This window comes from Cololabis saira, chromosome 14 (assembly GCF_033807715.1).
Source record: "Cololabis saira isolate AMF1-May2022 chromosome 14, fColSai1.1, whole genome shotgun sequence".
Classification (NCBI taxonomy): domain Eukaryota; kingdom Metazoa; phylum Chordata; class Actinopteri; order Beloniformes; family Belonidae; genus Cololabis; species Cololabis saira.
Window position 1 is genome coordinate 35,345,934 of NC_084600.1, and position 25,927 is coordinate 35,371,860.

The following is a 25,927-nucleotide window of genomic DNA, read 5'->3' on the forward strand; positions in this document are numbered from 1 at the left end:
GTGTCTAACTCATTTATTAACAACGTAGAGATCCTCTGCCCATCAATTGTCTTCAAAGACTCACTTTTTCATGGATCCTGCCTATTACGCAACAAAATCACAATTTCTATCTGTTATAATTACACCTGTGAAGTAAGGCTATTATCTTTATTTTTTTACTGTCTCAAATTTGTTGAAATTTTAAGATGAAAAAATGTCTGTACATCAAGAAGAAATATTAAGTTGTTTTTTTTCCTTGTAACCATTTCCACTTTCCATATTGCATTTGATTAATTGTTCAATCAGGGAGGGTTAGAAGGACATTTCCATGTTGGACTCAATCATTCTGCAGTTAGTTAGTGACAACTGAAAATTCAATATAATTGTTTTGCAATTAAATTTCTTGTATTGGTTCACTTCTCATACATTTTTAAAAGCAACAAAGTCTGGCCAAATATGATTTATTTCCTCCCTTGACAGCTGGACCGTTTAATGTTCTGGCAGAACAATAAAGTAATTGTTTAATTAAGACTGGTTTTGTGTTGTGTTGTGTTGTGTTCTCCCACAATGGCTGCCTTAAAATACATACAATAAAAAGGATCCTTCTTTTTTTCTTAATAAAATAAGTCAAATGTGTAATGAAAAAAAGTTAAACATTAATTGTTCTGAATTTGCTCAAAATGTTGATTGATAGACCTATTTTTGTTCATTATATTTTGAGACAATCTCAATTTCTAGTTTCAGTTTTCCAGGAGTGTGCAGAAACCTGACATATGTTAAATATGACGGTCTTGAACCATCACACAGAAATTCTGATGAATTCAGACTTCAGCCTGTAGAATCTTTGTTAATTAGTTTTATCCCTCTAACTGACTGCAAAATGAGACAAAGAGACACGAAATTTTGAGGCCACGCAGAATTCAATCGCTATCTAATAATTCCAACATCAGTAGAAAAAAAGAGTGCAGAGGAGGCGGATTCTCATAAATCACCTGAGCGGAGGGAAACATCAGGGAGGGAGCAGAGAGAGGGAGCAGAGTGGCAGAAGTGCTGGAGGCCGAACAGAGGGCAACAGCGACATCTAGTGGTCAAGATATGACCTACAGTGATTATGTTGCGTTTGAGGGTCCTGTGTGTTGACTTTCATACTGACTTTAATACCAGCCAAAATGTTTTAAAAAAACTCCGATTTTTCCAGTGTGTTTTCGAAATATGTGCCTCGTATAATTGCCCTGTGGAAGGAAACCACAGAGGATAAAAATCAAAATTTCAGAACTTCCTTCACAGTTTCCGTAGTGTAGTGGTTATCACGTTCGCCTAACACGCGAAAGGTCCCCGGTTCGAAACCGGGCGGAAACATACTTTAGCTTTTAGGGGTAGTTACAGAGTGGTAGTCTAGAACAGCCTTTTTCAGTGATGTTCCCCCTGTGAAATATTTTTTCAGCCAAGTACCCCCTAACCAACGCAAAGCACTTTTGGTTGTAAAAAAAAGACCTAAAACAGAGCACTGTGCCATCAGTAACTGATTTATTAAACATAAAAATATTGCTGCTATGCTTCAACCACGACTCCATCGTTGGTCCAAGTGATTGACAGGTGAAGCCAGGTGATTGACAGGTTAGGTGGAACCATCCTGATGTGGGGGATACTCTGCGGTTTTAGGATATTAAGTTGAATAGCCTACTCCTGAAGATAAAATTCATTTTATTAATTTTTATTAACTTAGAATTTTTTATGAAATATTTATTTTTAAAGGATTTTTGCATGGATGCTACTTTTTAAATATATGTATATTTTACAATCTCACGTACCCTCTGGAGTGCCTTCACGTACCCCCAGAGGTACGCGTACCCCCATTTAAGAACCACTGGTCTAGTGTTTATGTGGGCTCTTTTTTCTTTTTTTCCTCAAACTGTTGTGTTTCCTTGGTATGGAGGACCCTGGTTCAACCCCCGAGGATGGCAACCAAAAATATACCACTTTGGGCCCCTGAGCAAGGCCGGGTGCCAGAATAAAGGCAGCCCGCTGCTATAATACTGACTGACCAGCTGGTCTCCAGCAGGAGGGTCCCCCCTTATGATCCAGGTCCTGGTCCAGGTTTCTTCCCCCCTTATGATCCAGGTCCTGGTCCAGGTTTCTTCCCCCCTTATGATCCAGGTCCTGGTCCAGGTTTCTTCCCTCCTAAAGGAGAGTTTTTCTTGCCACTGTTTGGCTTAAGGTTTTTCTCCCACTAGGGGAGTTTTTACCTGCCAATGTTTATGTTATGTTTATGTAATAATCGCTCGGGGGTTTATGTTTATGTTCTGGGTCTCTGGAAAGCGCCTAGAGACAACCTCTGTTGTAATAGATGCTATATAAATAAAATTGAATTGAACTAGTGATGGGTGAAGAAAGGCAAAGGATACATTTCAGCGTGTTTCCATGTATACTTATGAATAATATTATTAAACTAAATGTCTAAATGTATCTTGACTCAAAGGAGTCACCTTTATCAGAGATAACAGCTGTTTTTTTTAAACTTTGGTAGTTCAGCATTTAATTTCATACTGTTTATTTAGATCAGGTTTGTTTTAAAACAGCATTTTAAAAATTTAATCATTAGCATATTCGTAGCCTTTAATCATGGCAACAACTCAAACAACTTGGCTGCACTATACAAGAGAGTATGATAAGAGATGATTATTTACTGGAAGAGCGTAAACAACACAGGCATGAGCATGTGCAGTAAAAAGATGCACTGGATATTAATTTTGGTCATGTTTTTTCTAGTGGCTGTATCGTTCTTCCATTTTTCATGTTTCCTTTCATTTTAAACCAGTATCTGATCCCACATGAAACCTCTAACTTTCAGTAGCAGCACATTTGTCCATGTTTTACAGCATGAGGAGCACGGTTGTGAACACTACTGCCACCCTGAGGTGATTGTGATGCATTACACATTATCATGTTTTCATTAGGCCAGTGAAAACGAGGGTAAATGTTCTTTAAAGCAGCACTAAGGAACTTTTTACAGCCAGGTGTGCAGTTTGAGTCGCCTTTGTGACGCTGTCAGAATTATTTAACTTATTTACATAACTCTCATTTTATCTTGCAGAATTACGGTAATATCTTGAGCGGTCACATCTGCACAATATCTGTAGGCTTTTTTCATCCTTGTGTATGTGAGGTAGTATAGCATAAAGGTAATGTGTCTAATTTTATATATAAAAAAAGCAAAAAACTCCAACTGTATAAGGACATTTTATTTAAAAGATCTTAGGGGCAAGTTGCATTTCCACGTTTAAAAGACAAATTCACAAAATGTTTTGCTTAACAACAAGTTTTAATGAACGTTTAAAGCCAACAACACTCTTACTTTCACAAAGAAAAGATGAGCTTGTTTGGTTTGCTGTTATTTTACATGAAATGCAGAGGATTCAAGTTTGTAAAACATAAACGTATTTATTTAGGCCAAGAATATAGATTTCAGCTTTGGATTTGAATCCTGATCATTTAAGGCTTCACACATTGATGTTGTCGTTTGCACTTGAGAACAAAACCATCATCTTTTACAGTATAAGTTTAATAAAGTGACTGAAATTCAATAATGTTGAACACCCAGCAGATCTCAGGACAGTCCATGAGTGATGAGACAATTACAGTTCAATTAAGTCCAGATGTCACTATTCATTCACTAAATGAGCTTTAGCATTCAGACTTGAAGGTAAATTAAGGCTTCATTTTGAAGGGCACGCACCTGTTTGCTGCTCTTCCGTTATCCAGGATGAAAAGTGAACGATGCCTCACTTCATGTGAACAAACGCAGCGAGCGTTTAAGTGCACTCACACACCCACGCACACACACACAGCTGTTCTTATTGCCTTTTTATTTTCTACAGGGATGTACAGCAAAACGACTAACACTGTTGTTGCTAATATCCAAAAAGGTCCTGGAAAGCAGTTCTAGCACACATGTATTAAAAACACACAGGCTTCCCACCTCTCCCTCCGGTTTAACACAACAGTTAAAAAAAACTGACAAAGACAAACAAAAAATACAACAAACAACTAAAATGTGGTACGTTTTGCATTGGCACAAAACAACAAAAGCAGATGTGGGTCACAGAGCATTTACAAATATCTTGCGTGTGTGTGTTTTAAGCTGCTTTAAGTTGCAAAGGACAGGAAGGAGACAGGATGGATGATTCTTTTTTTGAATAAAAATATAAAAAAATATTTCTTCTTCCTTCATTTTCTGCATGTCTCATTTCTCTTTTTCAATCACCTCCCAGAATTTCACTTCATGTTACTTCGGCGCCTCAGTTTTACTGCAGCCTGACAAATGGGTGGAGCAATCAGATCTTTTACTTCCTCCATCAATGTTTTCACACTCTGATATGGATGTATAGATAACTTGAGGGCTCTGACCGCTTCTGTCCAGACTGTCCATGAGGAAGTTTATTCCCAAATAAAAGACTAAAATACAAAAAAAATGTGTGGAAGTTACTTTTTATTTTTTTTTGATTCATGGACCTCAAAGTATGTGTGTGTTTAATGTGTTAAGAGTTCTCAACAGTTTTGTGTAGAGCAGTATTACTTGAAAATCCAGATGTTCTGCAGTGGCCAGACGAATGTTTTGGAGGCCAAAGGTAATAATTTACACTTAACTTGGCAAACTTAACCCTTCAAATGGTTTTTATTTCATGTTTTCATCTGTTCAGAAGCAGAGACATAAAATTTCAGAGCAGACTGACACATTTAAAGCAAGCTGCGGGATGCTGTTCAAACATTTGCTTTAGACAGTTCCGGCCAGATGACGGGATATATCTCATACTTTTAGTTCAAAAAGCAGGTTTTTATGATTAAAATCCCAACATGTGACAGATGTGTCTGTGTATACTGTAAATACTGAACCTGTTGCTGCAGGTTGTAGCGGTTCATGGATGCATTTCATGCTAAAAAAGTGCAGGTTGCAGGAAATTTTTGTTGTTTGAAATCAAAGGATGTTCAGGTCTCACTTCAAAAACTAAAATCGTCCTGCATCTGTAAAACTGAAACCGAGAAACCTTGAACATCCGGGTCTCTGTAGAGTAAAAGGGGGGACATGTTTTCCTGCAGCTGTGTGAGCTGACCCTCCTGTCATCCTGTCACCTGGACAGTGAGGCCTCCCTGCCACAAAAAAATGTCAAAAGGCTGATTTTCTTTTCCCTTTTTTTTTTTTTAAATCAAGAAAAAGTAAGGCATCCTGCCTCGGAAAAGAAACTGGGCTCATCCCTGTCAGAAAACAGCAGATTTTTGGTCTTTGGAGAAATCTCTACAGAGGAATAAGAATCATACAAATCTGCAGTGTCTTACGCTCTTTATCTGAAAGCCAAGCTCTTCTAAAAAACTGGAAAAATATCTACAGTATTTTCATTTAGATTGGATGCAAAATTGCTCCCTTTCTCCACCCGTGTAAATATAGTTTAGGGATAAAACTCAAGAGTTGGAAGTGGTCGACAGTGACACTGTCGCTCGTCCCTGACGAGGAAAAGATAGAAATAAAAGTACACTGAAAAAAGAAAAGCCATCAGATTGAGAAGCCATTTAATCTTGAACTCATACAAAAGGAGTGAAAAAGGTCAAAAAGGAGCCACAGACCTGTTTGTTTGAAATGAATTTCAGTTCAGATACACCAGAATAAATAAAATATTCCACCTTTTCTTAAACATGAAAGTGAGATCTAATACAAGATTAACTGACTGGCAGAGGTGAGTATTCTCGGGTAGGAATGCAGAAAGAAAGAGGTTAGAAAAGAACAGAGTGAAGGTTTAACATGGCAGCTCTTTTCATCCACTGGATTAGTTTATAGAGTGTTTTTAAAGCACTACCGACTAAAAGTGTGGGCTGCGTGCCGCACACTGCGTTTCATTGTCTCTAATATGCAGCAATGTGTAATAAATCATGTACACAGACAGACAAAACCCCTCGCTCCCCCGCTATTACATCTGCATAGCAAAAAAAAAGAAAAAAGACAGGAAAAAAAAGACAAATAAATAAAATAAACACAGAACAAATCAGAACTGAGCCTTCCAAACCATTTTCAACAATAACTCAAACAGTGGCTACTGTTTCCTGTTCCTCTAAAAGATAATACAGAAGTAGTTTTGATGCAAGACTTGTTATCATAATTATTATTATTACTACTTTTTTGTTTGTTTGTGTTTTTGTTTTTTAGAAAAAAAAAAGAAATCCATTTTCTCCATGAGGCGCACTTCCTACTTCTTCTTGGTCTGGTGGTGATGTCAGAGCAGCGGGTTAATCGTCGTCCTCGTCCACCACGGGGTCCGTGTCCCAGCACGTGATGTCAATCTCTAAACACGGAGAAAACACACGGGGATGTTTATGTCTTTATTTACTCTAAAGCACGGGAAAAAAGCTTCAAAAACAAGTTTTTACGTGAACATTTCACCTCCATCCACCCATCCATCTATTTCCCTTCCTCTGTTCAACTAAACCAGGGGTCGGCAACCCAACATGTTGAAAGAGCCATATTGGACCAATAACACAAAAAACAAATATGTCTGGAGTTGCAAAAAATGAAAAGTCTTGTATAAGCCTTAGAATGAAGGCAACACATGCTGCATGTTTCTATATTAGTTATAACTGGGGGAAGATTTTTTTTTTTCATTATGCAGTTCGAGACAAAAGTCGAAATGTCGAGAAAAAAGTCAAAATTTCGAGAAAAAAAGTCGAAATGTCGAGAAAAAAGTCGAAATGTCGAGAAAAAAGTCAAAATTTCGAGAAAAAAAGTCGAAATGTCGAGAAAAAAGTCGAAATGTCGAGGAAAAAGTCAAAATTTCGAGAAAAAAGTCGAAATGTCGAGAAAAAAGTCGAAATGTTGAGGAAAAAGTCAAAATTTTGAGAAAAAAGTCGAAATGTCGAGAAAAAAGTCGAAATGTTGAGGAAAGTCAAAATTTCGAGAAAAAAAGTCGAAATGTCGAGAAAAAAGTCGAAATGTCGAGGAAAAAGTCAAAATTTCGAGAAAAAAGTCAAAATGTCGAGATTAATGTTGAAGTACAATGTCGAGAAAAAAGTCGAAATGTCGAGAAAAAGTCAAAATTTCGAGAAAAAAGTCAAAATGTCAAGATTAAAAAGGAAAGGAAAAAACAAGAAAAAAAGGAAAAAAAAGGTCAAAAATTTTTCAAAAAGCTCCAGGAGCCACTAGGGCGGCGCTAAAGAGCCGCATGCGGGTTGCCGACCCCTGAACTAAACAAAGTCATATCATCTCACCTGGAGGCCTGTTATAAAGGACTGGTGCTGGTTTGGCTGAAGACTCCTCTGATTGGCCAAATTCCTCCTCCTGTGATTGGCTGAAATAGCCTTCACTCGCCTAAAAGCACCAACGACAGGAAATCAGAAAAAGATGAAAAATCAACCAGACATAAAGCCAGTGTGTGAGTAACAGCAGCAGCGTGAACCCGTCGGACCTGCGTCCCTTCCTTCAGCAGCGTCTCTCCGTTGGTCATCAGCAGCTGGCCGTCCTCCAGCTCCGGACCGTCCGCCGAGGCGTGCTGCAGTGCATGCTGGTAGCTAAGGGTCATTTGGTCCGAGCCTGTCACGTCCACCAGACTGGAGGGGTCGTCCTCGGCGACGGTGCCCGAGCAGAAGCTCCCGTCTAAGACCTCGTCGAAGCTGAGGAGGGGCTGGGGCCGGGGGCTGCCCACGGCGGCGCTGGAGGGGATCTCATCGTGAAGGACGTCCCCCATCAGGTCCACCAGGCCGGAGGACTGGCTGGTCTGGGCGGGGGGGGCGGAGCTGGCGTCCCACACGTCCACCAGGTTGTCTGTTCCAGAGTCCCACGGGGAGAAGCCGGAGGAGTCGCGGGCCTGCGGGGCGACGCTCTGCACCGGCTTGGTGGGGGCCGACTCCTGGACTGGCGCTTTCTGCTCCTCCTTTGGCGCAGAGTCTGCAGGACATGAGTGTAAATGTTTTCATGATGAGTTCAACGTGTTTTCACAAAGCATGTCTTGGCAGAAATACAAGATATAATCATCACAGCAAAGTTTTGATTGGTGTAGAACAGAAGTGGGTAGAGTAGCCAAAAATTGTACTCAAGTAAAAGTATTGTTACTTCAGAATAATATGACTCAAGTAGAAGTAAAAAGTAGTCATCCAAATAATTACTTGAGTAAAAGTAAAAAAGTATTTGGTGAAAAAACTACTCAAGTACTGAGTAACTGTTAAGTAACGTCTGATTTTTTTTTTTTAACACAACCATTCAAACAGACAAAAGTACAAAATAATCATCTTCAGGTAAATTAAATCAATAAAATAAATTAAAATTAATAAAAAATAGCTTAAATTAAAATAATCTTAAAGTAAATGCAAGTACTTTAATACATAATAAAATAAATAAAATAATATCAGAATAAAAAAATAAATTAAGCACAAGTAGCACAAAATTTCAATCCTTTGTACTTTTCTTTTTTAACCAGGCAGAACTAGAACAAGCCCATGAACTCATAGAAACTCTGTGTGTGTTTGAGTCTGTGTATATGTGACAAAACATGCAAAAACAAACATTTTCCCCAAAGAATCACCCAGTGATGTCATGAGATTGACGCGTACGTGGATAAAAGGGATAAAATAAAAGTAACAGCTCAACGTAGCCTAATGTAGCGCAGTAAGAGGAACAGTTTCTCCTTCACAAATCTACTCAAGTAAAAGTAAAAAGTATAGTGATTCAAAACTACTCCTAAAAGTACAACATTTCCCCAAACTTACTCAAGTAAATGTAACGGAGTAAATGTAACTCGTTACTACCCACCTCTGGTGTAGAATCTGAATAATAAAGATCACACAATGCCAGAATGTTTTATTCTCACCCCACGTGTCTCTGTGCTCTTCCTCCTCCCTGCTGAAGTCCTCTTTGATGGGTGTGGTGATTATTTTAGGAATGGGAGAGATAGCAGCCATGTTGCGCTCTTTGCTCGCTTCATCATCACCGTCAACATCATCATCATCATCATCCCCTGGAAGATCAGAGTGGGGGAAATATGAAAAAGGAAATTGAAGAGGAGAACTTCAAATGATGCCTCAACATCGGCTGACTGCATGATACTAATCAGACAAAAGTGTTGAACTAACACAAGCAGGAGCGAATCAGCTGCCCCAGTGTTTTAAAAGAATTTCATGTCTTGCTCATCATGTTCATTTGTAATATCGTAAAAGGAACTATGCTGAGACGAGCTTCTGATAATGCAAAATTGTGGGGTAACATCTTGTGTTGCTTCAACACATAGAAAAGAAAGAAGTGCAAAAAGTCACAGAAACCATTTCTTCTGCCATCCCAAGACTGAACAAACACAGGGACGACTACTTTGCTCAATCCCCGGCCGATGCACACCCATCCACATCTCCACCCGGGTGAAGCAGGCTGACGCTCCCGTGATGCTCCCATGAATATTTCCACAGATGGAGAAGCAGCAGATCTGGCGGGATTCTTATACGGGACTCATTAATCGCACAATTCACATCTAATATGTAGTTGCCAAATGTTTTAGTTGCCCGTGTTTTAGTGAAGTATTCCACCGTGTGTGAGGGGGATTGGCCAAAGCTTTAGTAGAAGTATTCATGGTCACCAGAGAGTTGGAGGTTCCTTCAGTTGTCTTGAAGTGGGATGGAGTGAAATCACAGCGTTTAGAGGATGAATCAAAACAAAATCAACCAGCATGCTGAGTTATTATATTAATGTTTAAATCTCACAGGTCTGCTACCAGCTGGAGAAGTCCACGACATGTTACTCTTGTCTCATAAGATGCCAGATTCTTTGACAACAAAGTCATAAATTCTGCATGAAATTATACAATATCTGTTCATGCTTACGCACAATTTATAGCTTGCGCACCTTAATAATTTGTGTGATATGATGGAGTAGGGTGAAAAAAAACTTGAAGCTATTGTTTTGAAAAAAAAAAAACCCAGAATAATTCAGTAAATCTGCACACGTGACCAACTCAGTTATACATCAGCCACAGTCTCTCAGAGTCAAAGCCAAACGCTGGTGTGATACCACCCAAAGAAAACTGCACATGTGTGCTACATTTAGTCACGTTTAACACGGTTGATTTTATCTAAAAACGTTTCATGGGACGGGGATCGTGAAGCAAAAGCACTGAAACTTGTTGTTTCTACCTTTCACAGAAACAGACCTAGTGTATCCTTGATGTCATCATATATCAAATCAACATACAGGACTGTCTCAGAAAATTAGAATATTGTGATAAAGTCCTTATCTTCAGTGATGCAAAAATGTCATACATTCTGGATTCATTACAAATCAACTGAAATATTGCAAGCCTTTTATTATTTTAATATTGCTGATCATGGCTTACAGCTTAAGAAAACTAAAATATCCTATCTCAAAAAATTTGAATATTCTGGGAATCTTAATCTTAAACTGTAAGCCATAATCAGCAATATTAAAATAATAAAAGGCTTGCAATATTTCAGTTGATTTGTAATGAATCCAGAATGTATTACATTTTTGTTTTTTTAATTGCATTACAGAAAATAAACTACTTTATCACAATATTCAAATTTTCTGAGACAGTCCTGTATGATCAACATGAAACCTACAGTGCCTTGCAAAAGTATTCACCCCCCTTCGCTTTTTACATATTTTGTATCATTACATCCTTTAGTTCAATGTTTTTTAATCTGAATTTAATGTGACGGATCAGAACACAATAGTCTAAGTTGGTCAAGTGAATGAGGAAAATATATACATAAAGCTATTTTTTAGAAATAAAAAACAAAAAAACGTTGAAATATGCAATTTTGAAGAATATAGATGAATTTTAGAGTAACAGTGAGTGATGAAAAATAACTTATTGAAGAAGTTAACACAAAAGTCATTCCCTAACCTCAGACCAAGCCTGGTGGGTGAGTTATAATGGTTTCTTTCTTTAAGGTCTTGATCAATCACTCCCAGTTGGAAATGGGGGTTGAACTAAACGCAGGTGATGTTGTACGACAAATTTCTCCTTTATCACGACGAAATATTTCGTGTTTTGACGCAGGATCCCGACGCAAACTGTGTTCACAAAACGGGCCACCAGCAGTCGCTTTAATATGCCAGGTTCTTGTTCCTGGTCATAAAATACTGATGTCAATCCTGAAACATATCAAAGAACGGTGGAAAAGTAGGCAAAAAGAAATTTAGAAACAAACGCACACAATGTTTGAGACAGCAAAGCTGATTTATAGTCTTTCATTAGGAGGAAGATTTGAAACATAATGAGCTAATGTTTAAATTGTAGTCCGTGTGGGAAGGCAAACATTTACGACTTTATTATCTCCTAATCTGCAGAAAAAAGCATCTTATCAGACAAAAAGATTTGTTTTTCTTAAACCAGTCTGTTTTTGTCAGCCGGGGGGACTGAATTGCTTCTTCTCACCTGGTGTGACATTAGTCCGAACAGGGATCAACCCGTCTTACTCAGAACTTGTGGGGGATCCAGCTGCCCCAAAATCAAGCGGCGAGATCTTGCTGGATAGAATTGAAGTAGGAGGTAAAACTCAAGGCCAAACGTGCCCAAACTGCTTCTCTCCCCGGAAGCTGAACCAAAGAATTCAAGTAGGGCTGGGCGATATATCGAGATTTTAATATATATCGATATATTTTCAAACGCGATATGGTACGAGACAATATCGTTTATATCGGAAAAAGAAATGTTTTAATGATTTTGATATAGCTTATTTTGTGACAAATTGACTTGAATGTTTTATTTGAGATTTGCACAAATGTTTTGTTATTTGCACAACTGTCAACCTCAGTGGAAAAGTCTGCCTGTTACTGTCTACATTGTATTAATTGCACAGTGTATTTTAATTGAATTGTTATGCAGGAAAGGGATATTTGTTTTATTTTATTCAAGAAGCATTTTTATTCTATATATGCAGGCAGTTTATTTTTATTTCATTTGTTTTATACATTTTGATATTGTGCAGACCTCTGTTAATAAAGGTACCTGTGTGACATTTGGCACGAGGCTTTGTATTAAAACTGACTGTTTTTTTAAGGGTTTGCCTCAGAAAAAAATGAAGCTAACAGAGATGCTAACAGAGATGCTATGCTATAATGCTTTGGGGGAAACCCCAATTATGGCACAGAAAAAATATCGATATATATCGAGTATCGCCATTCAGCTAGAAAATATCGAGATATGACTTTTGGTCCATATCGCCCAGCCCTAAATTCAAGATGCATCGATGTGACACGAGGCTACGGTGAGAGGTGGCTACTTCAAGCAAGTTACCGAGAGGAGGACGTAATCAGTGCAGTCCAAGATTACACCAAACGGTAATCACATCCACTAAAACACCGTAATACAGTACAGACAACTTGTTAGTGAGTCACGGCTACAAAGCACACAGCACACACGTACACCAGCACAGCGCCAATAACGGTGAGAGAATCCCGTCCTAGGTAAAAGTAAAACCTTTCTCTCATGACTTCATGCCCATGGTCAGCCGTACATTCCCAGCAGCTCCTTGCTCATGAACACAAGCGGCCACAGATGAAGGACAACGCTCTAAAATGCCAGATGCGACTGAGCTCTGCAGCTTCCTGCATGGGTGGCGCCTTTGTTTCACCTCGGGGTGCAAAGCTTCAATAACGTCTCGCCTACTCCACGAATAACAGCCAGTGAAGGTCACGCTTTCGAGGAAGCATCACATTTAAGTGGAGCCCCATTGATTGTACCTCACCAGAAGCATAAATTAAGAGTTTTCTTCCTCCACCCAGCATTTGATCTGCACTCACAGACATGCAGGAAGATCATGAAGGTGCTCTGCGTGATTTTAACAATTAACTACTTCAACGATGACCATGGTTACAAAGACGTTCAGCTCTTTTTCTTTTCAAATTTATGTGACTTGATGTTTTGTCAGATTTCACAGATTGGTTGGGTCTTGCAGCTGCAATAAAGTAAATAACTCCTGACTTAAACTGCAACTTGCAGGTTGTGTTATTCCCAACAACTAGTGTATATGCACACGGTATGCAACAATTCAGAAGAAACAGACCCAGATCAGGAACAGTTGTTCCTGATCTAATGGAGCTACTGTTCCTGCGTGGATTCTTCAAACTTAAGTGGTTGTCACTGCACACAGGACGATTCTGATCCCAAAGATTGGTCCCACAGAGGACATGGACGCCAGAGTTGTGTACATTCATTTCCAGGTTTGAGACACAGGGATAAACGGAAAAGGAGCTCCGAGAGATCCTACTTCTTTTCTAATTTAGTTCTTTGTCTTTCACGTCCCTCCTCTCCCTCCTGCTTTAAAATCATGAATCTTATTGTGTAACGACACACCAGCTGATTTATTTGGCATTAAGGTCTGTTTCATTGCCTGTTTAATACTCTAAAGAATTAAAACTAGTTTAGTTATACTCTCTTATGTGGCCGAGTCCGGCGAGGGTTAACGGGCTGTAACATCCATGCAGCCACATGTACAGGTAGGGCCGGTTAAAGTTTGTATGAATGAATCCATCTGTATGAAATAAATTAGCAGTTTTCTTGTAAAACTTATTTTGGACTAAGCTGAGCGATGTTTGGTATTCATGGCTCAGCACTGGCTAGGCGGGCCCATGGATGTATTAAATAACTGGATAGGAGATAGGAAAATGGCCGCCGTTCATTTCAATGTAAGTTGCTCGCCTGGCGCATACGCCAAAAAAAGTTCCTGACTTCCGGGTTTACTTCCGCGTATACGGGCCCATAGAGCATGCGCAGTTGAGTAACCTCCCATGATGCTCTGGGGCAATGACGCGAGTATTAATATAATATGTATTAATATAATATATTAATTCATGTATATTATTACATGTATAGTATTACATATATTATTAAAGTATTAATATAATATAATTATATAATATGTATTAATATAATACATCTATGGAGTGCACGGACACAGCCGTGACGTCACGCCCAGAAAGAGACTTTTCTTTGACTTTTCTGGCCGTTATAAAACATTTTTGACGGATATAAAGTCATGACTTAAAAATATTGAATACAAAGATTAGTAATTAACGGTGATTACAGCTGGAGGTGTCCTGTGAACAGTTTTAGAGGTTTCTCTTTTATTATTGCGGTCTATGAGAAAAAAGCTTTTTGGGCCCCATGGGATTTTTTGTTGCAGTACCGCGGCTGGACACTGGAAAAAATCGGCGTGCCTGCTGAGTGCGAGACCGGGGGCCTGGGCGGGCCACACACGGTTTAATATGGCGTTACCTTCAGGGTGCTGCCATAAAGCTGAACCAATCAATGCCAAGTATCCTATTGTTAACAGATGCAAAAGGAGGAGTGACATTCATGGCCGCTGCTCTCGTATCACTGGACCGGTACCGTGGTATCAGAGTCAGTTTCTCCTCATTTTGGAGTTAAAGGAGCAATTTAATCTTCTGTCGGTTGCAAAACCTTTTGGTCTCTGATGAAGTTTTAAGCTCATTGCCATCTAATAACAGAGTAAGGGGTTGATAGACGTTCCTTTAAAGACACATTTACAGTCTCAAGAGGGGGCCACGACGAGAACGTCAGTGACTGATACATCGGTATCTCTCCGCTGTGTCTCCTCGCACCAATTAGTTTCTCTCTGACGAGCAGGACTTCTCCTAATCCTTCAATATTCCTGCTGTGTCCGATGCCGCTCAGGCTCATAATTACCAGACTGGGCTCTGCCGTGTGCATTTACATTTTTAATCTCCTCAGCAGCGTGGATTTATATTGTTTTCTCGTTCATCATATTACTCATCCTGCACTTTAATTAACTGGGTTTGTTAACCTGCAAGTTGGTTTGGTTTCTCAAAAGAAGGCTGGTTCTCTTTTGAGCCGCCTGGGCCCTCTGAAACCGGTCAACATTGATCTGGTAGTTGCAGTTAATCTGCTAAAACACGCAAAAGTCACCATTATGTCTTTAACTTGACAACTACGTGAACTCACACAAACTCAAGGCCGAGAGCCCCAAGAGATGAGCTGCAATGACGACGTATAAATGACTCTCAACATCACATTAACAGACACTGATTTGACAAACACTCACAGGCGAGTCGGTCAGGAGTGTACGCGGCAGCAGGCGTGTGTTTTTCAGTGTGTGTGTGTGTGTGTGTGTGCAGTCCGGGGTCAGAGGCATGGGATCAGAAAAAGAGGGAGGTGATAAAATAAATAAATAAATGTCATCTCTGAGAGATATTAAAATCACTTCAGTGCTGATTAAAACCACAAAACATCAGACCACAAACAAAAACATGTACAAAGATAATCTCACATCAGCAGCTGACATCTAAAGCAGGACAAGAGACCAAACATCGACTCTAAACACACAAACACCTTTTAGGTTTGCTAACCTGAAGGTAGATTGTTGAAGTCACAGCAACTAAAGCATCTAAAATAATTTACCAGCTAAACAACTGCTGTATATCATTAAATATTCTCTTTCTGTAACAGACATAGTTCAGTATGAGCGGGTTTGATTGCCGGATAAAGCTGTGAGCTACTTATTCACTTGCCATTACCAAACTACAAAAAGATGAAGGTCGAAGAACTAAAACAAGCGTTACTGTCGATCGTTTGCTTCTGGCATATGAAGGTCAAACTGTCCACGGGAGTATTTCCAGCTTCGCGAGGAGCAACAGAGGTTAAGAGAGAAAAGGTGGTGAAATAACTCTCAGGATGTCCAGCCGGACGGCCTCCTTTACAGCCTGGCAACATCGTTTTCCAATTTTTATGGACTTCAGTTCGTCATAACTCACGGTTTATTCAAGTTCAGGCACTGAAACTACTTCTCACTCGTTTGTTACGTGCCAGCTGGCCTTTATGCTACTTCCTATTTGCAGTTTTATTTTCTTCTTTCAGCTCAGAGGACGTCACAGTGGAGTTCTGTCTTTCAGATATTGATTTAGTGTTTGTCAGATGCTCGTCATATCAAACCCCTCCCCATTTCTCCAGGCTGGGGGCCAGCACTGAGGAGCTGGTGCAACAGGGGGGTGTAGGGGTCAGCGTGTTGCCAAGGGATGCTCCTGATGTGGGGGAGCTGGGGGTCGATCCGGTGACATTCTGATTGAGGAGATACTGACTCTCCTTTCCTATGAAGAGATTTTGCCCAAAAGGGGGATCAGTACTTCTTGCCTGTGGCCAAAAAAAGTGTCAGTCAAAAGTAATGTTTTTCGTTGGCGTCACCTCTTAGGTTAAAGCAGCACAATGTAACTTTCAGCTTTTGTTGAGTTTGGCGGCTCCTTTGGACAAAAGCGGTAGTGCTTTACCAGAAAGAACACTACATTTCTCATGAGCACCAGCGTGTACTGCCGGAAAACTCCTGTCCCGTCGCTGCATTTGTTTTGATGAGAGAAGACGGGACGGACTTTCAAAACTACTTTTCTGTTTCACCAAGTGAACAGACGGAACGCAAAAAAAAAGATGTTAAACTGCTGGAAAGGAACTGGAATTTACCGGGATACCTTAAACAAGGAAGCCAGGGAGCGGTATATGGAGAAAATAACGATTATTAACAGTTTGGATCCATATGAAATCCCTATCAAAGAGTGGAGCTCCGATGAGGATTTACTGCCGCAGTTCTGCACAACCCACGTCTTAGGCTACCTTGTTTAGGAGTGTTTGGCAGCTGCTTTGGTAAATGTTTGACTCGCCATGGGTTTCAATAAATTTGTATAATAGTACAACATACAGTACATGTTTTGTATTACTCTTACTTCTCTTTTCTTTTTTTTTTTGACTGCTATATTATGTTGAAGAGGCTCTGAGGCGGGAGCAATATTTTTGTTTTCCTCATGAGATTATTTTTTTCCTCTGCAGCTACAAATAGAGTTCATATTTTTTCCTCAACAAATTAGTTTTATCTGTAGATTGGGGTTAATCGCACCGCAGAGAGCTGGCCAGCAACTGCGTTTAGCTGGCGAAGTGGGGAATAAAACCCGATCCGACACGTGTGTCTGTGTGGAAGGTTATTTTTGGTCGTTACAGCCGCGATCCAACCGAGCCGACGACTCTTTGATATGTCAGATACTCGGCCTCCCATGTTCTGCCTCCGAGCAGGAAAGCGGTGAAAAGTTAAACCATTAGGATCTTTTCCCCACGTCTGTTGTGTGGAGCTGCTGCAGCCACAACGCAGCAACGGGTTACCAGCTTCTGCGGAGCTGCGCTCCACGCCCCGCCCATTTTCGTCTCGACTACGAATCGGGAAGGAGGGGGAAGTGACGTATGCCGTAAAGCAGTCAAAGCCGTAAAAAATTGTAGTTTTTTAGTGTGGCAGGGTTCCTACCATGATCCTCAAAGTTACATAGTGCCAGTGAAGGTGATACCATGACAGAGGTGTCATTAAACCTGTTGGAAGTTGATGTACCATCACAATGACTCTGGAAATATGATATTAAGGTGGAAAAGTTACATAGTGCTGCTTTAAGTCCTGTAAGCTTGCAGGTTTTTGTTCGTTATTTGCTTCCAAATTACAAGTACAAAGCTGTAGTACAAATGTTTACCAGGCCGAGTGGTGGACTCATGTCCAGGGGTTGGTTTCCCCTGAAAGATTTCAGCCTTGAACACTCATAAAGATGGGATTTTTTAAAGGAAAATTAAGTTATCTTGCTTCTAGCGTGTGGCCAGCCTTACTCTGATTTACAGACCTCGGAGGAGCCCTTACCGGGTCCACAGCCCGTCTGGCTCTGACATAAAGTCACAACACTATTGTCTAACTTTTGCAGAAAAGAGGAGACGCGAGCAGGTCACGAGGGAAGTGTTGAGTAATATCGTATTGACCCGAATATAAGACGACCCTGATTATAAGACGACCCCCTCTTTTTCAAGACTCAAGTTTAAAAAAAGACTTTTTGAACACCAAATTCAATTTTTATACAGAAAATAATTACAGTACATCTGAAACAAATGATTATAACAATATATTCGAGATAAAAAAGCATGTCATTTTGCGTCATTCAAATCATCATCTTGAAGTTTGCGTCATAACTTCTGCTCAGCTGCCGGTTAACCTGCCGAACTTTCACCCACTTTTCTCCAGACTGTCGCTATGTTTCTCCTTTTTCGGTTATCTCTTCTCTTATTTTCTTCTCTTTTCTTTCTTAGCGCTATTTTTTATTTTTCTTCTTCGTGTTACGGCTATTTTTATTTTTATTCTTCGTGACAGGGGTTCGCTTTGGCCTGGGGAATTAAAGGGAAAGTTCGGTTTTTTACAACCTGGACCTTATTTCTGGCATTTTTTATGGTCGTATACTCACCCAGGCAAGTTTGGTGTCATTTGGAGTCCTTCGGAAGATATTAGGGGGTTTTTTGCGAGCCGCTTCTCCATATAACGGTAGTGAACGGGGCACAGCGGGACACAGACGATGCAGCGTCTAAATAACATGATTGCCGCGAAACTCGTTCATTTCTTTTATGAATCACTAGATCTGCTTCCAGGACCTGTTGTCTTCATCCGGGGCTGTGTGTGTAACAAATAAATCAGTTTGTAAACAAGACCTCTGAACTCATGACGTCATCTCTGTGCGCGCACTCTGTCCTCCGTTCAGTGAGCTCTTCAGCCGTATACTCTGGCTCAAAACGGTAAGGACGTCCATCATATTCAAAGTCGTCGTCGAAAACCTCAGAATTTGACAAATATTCAGACATGTTTCAAATAACTAACAGTAAACTAACAGTAGCGAACTCCAGCTGTACACGGAGCTGTGTCTGGGATGCGCGCACAGAAATGACATAATGAGTTCAGAGGTCTTGTTTACAAACTGATTTATTTGTTACACACACAGCCCCGGATGTAGACAACAGGTCCTGGAAGCAGATCTAGTGATTCATAAAATAAATGAACGAGTTTCGCGGCAATCATGTGTTATTTAGATGCTGCATCGTCTGTGTCCCGCTGTGCGCCGTCCGCTACCGTTATATGGAGAAGCGGCTCGCACAAAACTCCTAATATCTTCCGAAGGACTCCAAATGACACCAAACTTGCCTGGGTGAGTATACGACCATAAAAAATGCCAGAAATAAGGTCCAGGTTGTAAAAAAACTGAACTTTCCCTTTAAGTTCAGCATTCGCTTTAAAGATATCTGGCGCCATCTAGCGTTGTGAATGGGTATAACGTCTAGACCCCGAATGTAAGACGACCCCCATTTTTTCAGTCTTATTTCAATGCGAAAAACACCGTCTTATATTCGGGCCAATACGGTAATACAATAAACCCAGGATATTTGTGCCTATGTCTTTAAAGACATTCGCTAGTCTTGAGAGACTCATTATTCGGATCCGGATGCATCCTCAATAATCTCGTCTTTGTCTCTTTGTCCACGCAAGTGGAGCGGGTCGGTGTCTGGGGAGAGACGATGCTCGGCGCTCGTGGTCAGTCCTTCGCCTTCACTTCTTCTCCTGCTGTCTACCGCTCACGTGCTGTACCTACCGGCTGTGGCGGTGGGCTGCGTCCGAGTTTGTAGCGGGGTGCGGAGGGGGGACACGCCCCGCAGTGGGGGGGTCATACAGGGGCTGCTGGGACTGTGCTGCTGCTTCAAGAAGGGGCTGTCCAAACGGCCTGGCGGTCGGAACGTCACACACAACCCATCACGAGGACGGACAAACACACACACACACACAAAACATGTGCACGAAGCGACAGACCAAGGACAGAAAGTTGTGACGACACAGAAGGAAAGGTGGATAGGTCCGGAGAGCAGAAGTCAGGAGATAAGAGGTTCCAGTTCCGGTGGGAACAAGGAGGAGGATTGTGGGAGAGGCGGCACACCCACGAAGAAAAAAAGAGACACGTGGAGGAAGGGAAATAAAAACATCCACAATGGGGACAATCAAGGATAAAAAAAACAAGAGCAGAGGAGAGGAGAGAGTGATTAAAGGAAGACGTGAGGATGGTGAAAACAAACACGTCCAAAGGTGAAGGAAGACCGGGAAGGAGGAGAGAAAGACAGAAAGAAAAGTGGTTAGTGTGGTTCTAAACACACCGACTGCAGACAGCATGCAGACTTGACAAGTAACTACTTTTCCCCTTCGAAAAGAGAGTTCAAAACATCCGAAACCTACAGAAGATTCACTCAGGATCTGCGTCTTCAGATATGATAAATAACACACATGTAGAAATCTGTATCCTGTTTAACAGACGGAGCAACTTCGGCTTAGGAAAGACTTTGTTAGCCACAGTAGTGACTGCTGAACAAAATAAAAAGATATAGATCTGAAACACATCAAACATGTAAATCTAAATATACAGATAAAAGCTGATATCATTTATACAATAATGGCTTTATTAAAAAAATGAAAATGCTTTTCCAAACTATGTCCAACTCAGTCAGAAAACTGTCTGAAAAATAGCTGCAAAATAAAGTAAATAAATAAGTAGGAAAAAAAAAAAGGTCTCCAGAAATAAATAATTGTGACATTTCAAAATAAAAACTACATTCAGGACCTGTTCCTGATTAAAGAACCCCGCTATGACCTGAGGGGGAAACTCATGTTTGAGATGACGACAGCAAGAACTAATATTAAAAAGAGATGTACGTCAATTAAGGCTAGAGAAAGTTGGAATAGTTGTAATAACAACCTAAAAATGTGTAGTTCTATCTTCAAGTTTAAGGAAATGTTTAAAGAAAATACTGTAAATAAATATAAAACACTATAATTATAAAGTATACTATCTACAACATTCTAGAATGTGAAACGTCAATTTTATATTTTGTCTTACTTATTTTTGTCTTCTTTATGTATTGTTTGTTTCCACGGAGTAGGGCTGTTCGATTAATCGATTTTAAATCGTAATCGCGATTATGTAATTAGAACGATGTTAAAACGTGAAAATCGTAAAATCGATTTTTCCCTTTTTTTTTTTTTTTTTACCTTGTCTGCACACATATTAAGGATTGATGGAAATACCTCTCAATACCTGCGACAAGTGCCCCATCGGAGAGGCTCTTTAGTGTAGGATGGGGCGTTGTAACATTCCACCGGACATCCCTCAAGCCAGATGGTGTTCCTTGCAAAAAACTTGCAAATGTGAACAGCAAATGTAATGACTGACATTACACACCTCTACCTCCTTCATGGGTTGCATTATTATTTAGCATGCAAAGACCCAGTTTAGTTTAATTAGAAAATGTCTTGTTTTATTTAATTGGAAATATAACTTACTGTATGTTTGCAAGTGCTGATTTTTTTTTTCAGAGATAAAACTTTATATTTTATTATATTTTTTAAAACTTTTTTTCAACTTATTTTACAGTTTTGCACTTTATTCATTCATTTTTGGTTTAATAAGAGCAAAGTTTGCACTTAAAGCCCAATGGGGCAAATGTTCAATAAAAAAACAGCATATTTGAAATCATTTCTTTGCCTTTTGTCAATTCACAAAATAATCGTAATCGTAATCGAAAATTGGATTTTGAGAGAAAAAAATCGAGATTTTATTTTTGGGCAAAATCGAACAGCCCTGCCACGGAGTATAATATAAGTTAATGTCTGTAATTTATGCTGATCATAAGAAAAAAGGGTATGCACTATAAGCTACGTCTTCTGCCAACACCTTTTCGGCAAAAGAAATGTTTTTGTTTTTTTTACCTTTTCATCTTGTTCTGCAAAAAAGTGTGTACAAGCCGAAATAAAGATTCATAATAATAATAAAAGCATTCAGAGTACACAGAGACTGCAGGTTTGAATGGAAACTACCTCCACCTGAATGCTCAGGTGCAGATCAGACCACGAACTAAGATCCAGAAGACGCGGTTAGAATAAGACATGGATGAATCTGAAGATTTTCATCATCAACCTGAATATGGTTTTGTTTAGCTACTGTAACTCTACTGGAAACTGACTTCAGTAATTTTACTGCATGTGGGAGGGTTGACGGGGGTTGTGGGATTACGCAGCGTCTTTGGTAAAGCTTCTGACAAACACTGCAACACTGCAGACACACAACAAGCAACGACATTCATCAGGAAAATTCAATTCAAAACTCTAGGAGACGGAGCGGCAGCGAGGACGGAGGCCGTCGCCTCCTTCCTGCTGTGATTCCAACTCAGGCCATCAAACATTTCTCTGCTGGAAGGGCTTCCCTCTGATGTTGAGGGTCTACAGAAGGCTTAGTGGGACTTCTGTTGTGCTGGACTGGAGCGTGAGCTCATTCACCAGCGGTTCTGGTTCACATCAAGCCGTGTTAATGTTGGCTCGGCCCACAGAGGCGAAACAGACTCATGAAAGGTCAGTCATTACTATCACACACATCAACATGTTTTAGAAAAGTGAATACGTTAGTAAAACCTGCAGGGAATTATGGGGCGAGTAGTTTAAAGCATTTACCGGTCCTGTGGATGGAGACGGGCGAGGTGTCAACACTGATGGTCAAGGCTCTCTCCTTCTGCTTGAAAAACTCTCGAGGGTTTCCGGACCGCTGAGCGATGATGGCCTTTGCTTCCTAGAAACACAGGAACAAATAAATGAAGAAAAGAAGGCTGCATCCTTTTGTTTAGGGTTCCTTGAATTCAACAGCTGTGAAAACAAATTATGAATTTTCAATCCTACTCAAATCAAGGACATACTTTAGCTGAAAACAAAAGATCAATAAAAAAAAGTAATCATACTTACTGCTGCCTATGAATCACAATAACAATATGAATTACAACCCAAGTTAGTTTTCTAATAACTTAAATGAAAACATTTGTATAAAATCCTTCGTATTGTTTTTGGTTTTGTCCAAAGATAAATAACACAATGTTGGAAAAAAACATAAGAACTATGAGATAATTGTCTGAAAAACAACTTTGAAATATCCACCAAATTTGCAGTGTACATGTACAGATGTTATCAAATGACTCTGTATTTAGCTTATTTTGTCAACCTCGTGGATTACAACAGACATAAATCGGTCAAATACATTCACGGGAGCCGCATCTGGATTAAAAGTGGGATCCTTGAGAAGTGAGTGGGGTTGAAATGGGTAAATGACGTGGATAAGTGTACTAAGTAGTCATGGTTTCCATATAATTTCAGAATATTAGAAAACTAGTTTCACCTCATCTAAAATCCAGTTAGATCCCAGTCAGAGTAAATTTGAGCACATTTTCATCCTTAACCGTTCTGAAATTCTTTCTTTTCTTTTTGAATGTATCATTTAATTTGACATTTTGTCACGATTCCGGTTCCATTAAAGGTTAAATCTAACTGACCTCCACCTCAGACTCCTTCTTGTTCAGGTCGAGGTCCTCCAGGCTCGCCTCTGCTGCCTGCGGAGACAAACGTCATCAATCACCCTCCACCACACAAATCAGCTCCCCCTGTCGCCGCTGGGGGGCGGTAGAGACTCAAACAAAGTCTACATGCTGAGAGCAAAACCAGGGGAGATTTCTGCTTTGTCAAGTTTTCCTAAAGACTCAATTCTATTGAAGAGAAGCAAAATGACAAACATTTTGTGCATTTTGAAGATACATGCAGCCGTATAGTTCAGCGTGAGCACATGCAACATCTGACATGTCATCTTGACATCTTGTCATCTTTCCTGGGGTGACCTCGGTGTGGCTTTACAAGCTGCGGTGTCCTGTTTCTGGTGCCAACCTACTGCGTGCTGTTGGTCAAAGCCAGCCTCGTGAAAAGGAAAAAAAAAACCCATAAAGCATGTTTTTGGATGTTTCTCTGAGTAAAGCGTTGTTTTGTTCCCCCCTTCAATTGGTAGCAAACATTTCCAGCTGCGTTTCATCAGCGAGCGAGCCAAGCAAGTTTTTAAGCTTCGCCACAAGGATTTTCAGATGATCACAAGAGGAGCTGAAATGACGCAGCACGATGTTCTGATGCTTCTGTGATCATTTGTTAAAATAAAACCCACACAAGCTGAAAAACACATGGACACAAAATGCTCCCTCAGTGAGGTTTTCATGTGCAGCCATAAAAAAGTTTGTTTGTTGGTTCTTATGATGATGGAATTGATTGAAACTGATTTCTCAGGGCTGATATTTAAATACTTACCATGGTGGTCTGGTTCCTCAATCTCTCTCTGGCCTCTTCTTCCTCCAGCATCTTCTTCCTAATCACACACACACACATATTAGATCATTTTTAAACTCATGGAAAGAACCTGCCTCTGGACTTATAACCACTGCATTCAGATAAAAACCGTGTGCATTCCTCCTTCCAAACATAAACTAGTCGTGGGTTTGGACAAAGTAATGAAAAAAAAAGTGCGTTATATAACCGTTTTATTATTTAATATGGAGATGGTCCTCCCATGGCAGCGATACAAGTGTTAGACAGTGGCTTTGGGGAATTTTAATCCATTCCTGAAGCAGAAACCGTTCCAGCTCTGTCAGGCATAATATGCTTTGGGGGGGGAGATGTTCCTTTCTTACTCCAAAACACACCACAGATTGATTAATATAACATTTTAAGATTTTTGTGGGCAAATCTAGGTGCTTTACATGCCTACTGTGGTCTTTGTGCCAGTTTTCAACCATTTCAGACTTGTGACATCTAAAAGAAGACAGTTTTTCACCCAGAATTTAAAAACGCTTCTTAGAAGTGAACGTAATAATCCCCTGAGACTGTAGATTAAAAAAAAAAACAACAAACATTTCCATAAATAGTCTCCCAGACCTCCATTGAATCACCTCCGTGCACTTTTGTTGGCGTCAGAAGGACATGATGGAAGGCAGTTCAATTATTACACTGAGCTTTTGGTTGATTCCAGTCACGCTGAGTCAGCCTTCTGGTAGTAAGACTGACTTGTTTTTGTTATGTCATCACACAACTTCCCCTCAAAACTTCTTACTAAGCTGCCTCGGCCAGTCACACATCATACCTGTCTTTGTTTAAGGACAAAAGCTAACGCTTTTTCCACATTTAAATCATGCATGAGTCAACAGAAAGGAAACATATTGGGTAATACAACAAGCACAGAATATTTGTGGTGTAAATGTTTACGTGCAGCACGATTTATGTTCTGTTAGGATTCTTCCTTGTCTAAACATGGGTGAAATAACAGAGTTATAAAAACTGAGCTGTATCCTTTTTTCTCCTCTTCCAACCCGGCGTATGCTAAAGAAGAACTCGTGAGAATATGCACGTGTCCTGTTTAACTCGGTGTTTTATAAGCGAGTCAAATCTGGGCGACCAGGACCAGAATTTCATGTAACTGATTGTTTTTTTTTTAAACACTTTGAACAACTGTTCATACAAGTATAGCGACATGATGTAATGATGAAGTATTAGTGCAATGACTTGAACTGCCGTGAAGATAACGATGCCTGGGCAGCATGGCGGCTCGATGGGTCCTGGGGCCGGATTCACAAAACATTCTTAAGAAAAAAAATCTTCTTAAGTGTCATTTTTTTCTTCAATTCAGTCTTAAGAAGAAAAAAGAGAAGAAGTCATATTCTCCATAAAAGTTCTCAAATTTGTTCTTGACTTTTTTCTTAACTTTAAGACAACCTTGACCTGTCTTAAAATTTCTTCTGTGAAAAGGTAAGCCTCTAATATCACCTTTTTCAACACATTTGCACATGCACAAGTCTCGCTTCAGGTGCATCGACTGAATATAATGAAATGAATAATAATAATAATAATAATAATAATAATAATAATAATAATAATAGAGCGGCGTACTGAATCCTTCATTTAGTAGGCAGTATACAGTACATACTGATGCAGTATGTAGCATGTAGTACTTAGTATGCGATTTTGGATACAGCCATATTTTAAGAAGTTTAAGAAATTTGTAAGAAATGACAGTTCTTAAGACGGTTCTTAAGAAAATATTGAGGAATTGCACTTAAGAACTTTCTTATGAACTTCTTAATTTTAGATCTTAAGACATTTCTTAAGATCGTTCTTAAGAACATATTGGTGAATCCGGCCCCTGGTTTGAATCCCAGCAGGGGTGGAGTTTTTTTCTCCTTTTTTCCCAGCTACTTCAGGA

At 39.9% G+C, this 25,927-nt stretch overlaps 1 protein-coding gene and 1 non-coding gene across 5 annotated transcripts in view; one reads left to right on the forward strand and one right to left on the reverse strand.

Moving 5' to 3' along the window:
* The first annotated feature begins 1,265 nt into the window (after positions 1–1,265).
* trnav-aac (transfer RNA valine (anticodon AAC)) lies at positions 1,266–1,338 on the forward strand. Its single transcript has one exon. It is a non-coding gene; the product is annotated as a tRNA-Val (tRNA).
* Positions 1,339–5,527: 4,189 nt separating this feature from the next.
* The window catches only part of LOC133460048 (drebrin-like), a 165,144-nt gene continuing 144,744 nt past the window's right edge, over positions 5,528–25,927 (reverse strand). For 2 of the 4 annotated variants that reach the window (XM_061740545.1, XM_061740544.1), the window contains exons 8-15: positions 23,983–24,040; positions 23,190–23,246; positions 22,324–22,438; positions 19,427–19,555; positions 8,826–8,972; positions 7,428–7,906; positions 7,231–7,330; positions 5,528–6,311 (exon numbers count right to left, since the gene is read on the reverse strand). In XM_061740545.1, the coding sequence (XP_061596529.1) occupies positions 6,256–6,311; positions 7,231–7,330; positions 7,428–7,906; positions 8,826–8,972; positions 19,427–19,555; positions 22,324–22,438; positions 23,190–23,246; positions 23,983–24,040 (1,141 nt within the window). In that variant the 3' untranslated portion in view covers positions 5,528–6,255. The remainder of the gene's footprint in view (positions 6,312–7,230; positions 7,331–7,427; positions 7,907–8,825; positions 8,973–19,426; positions 19,556–22,323; positions 22,439–23,189; positions 23,247–23,982; positions 24,041–25,927) is intronic. The other 2 variants (XM_061740546.1, XM_061740547.1) reach the window with 2 other exon arrangements.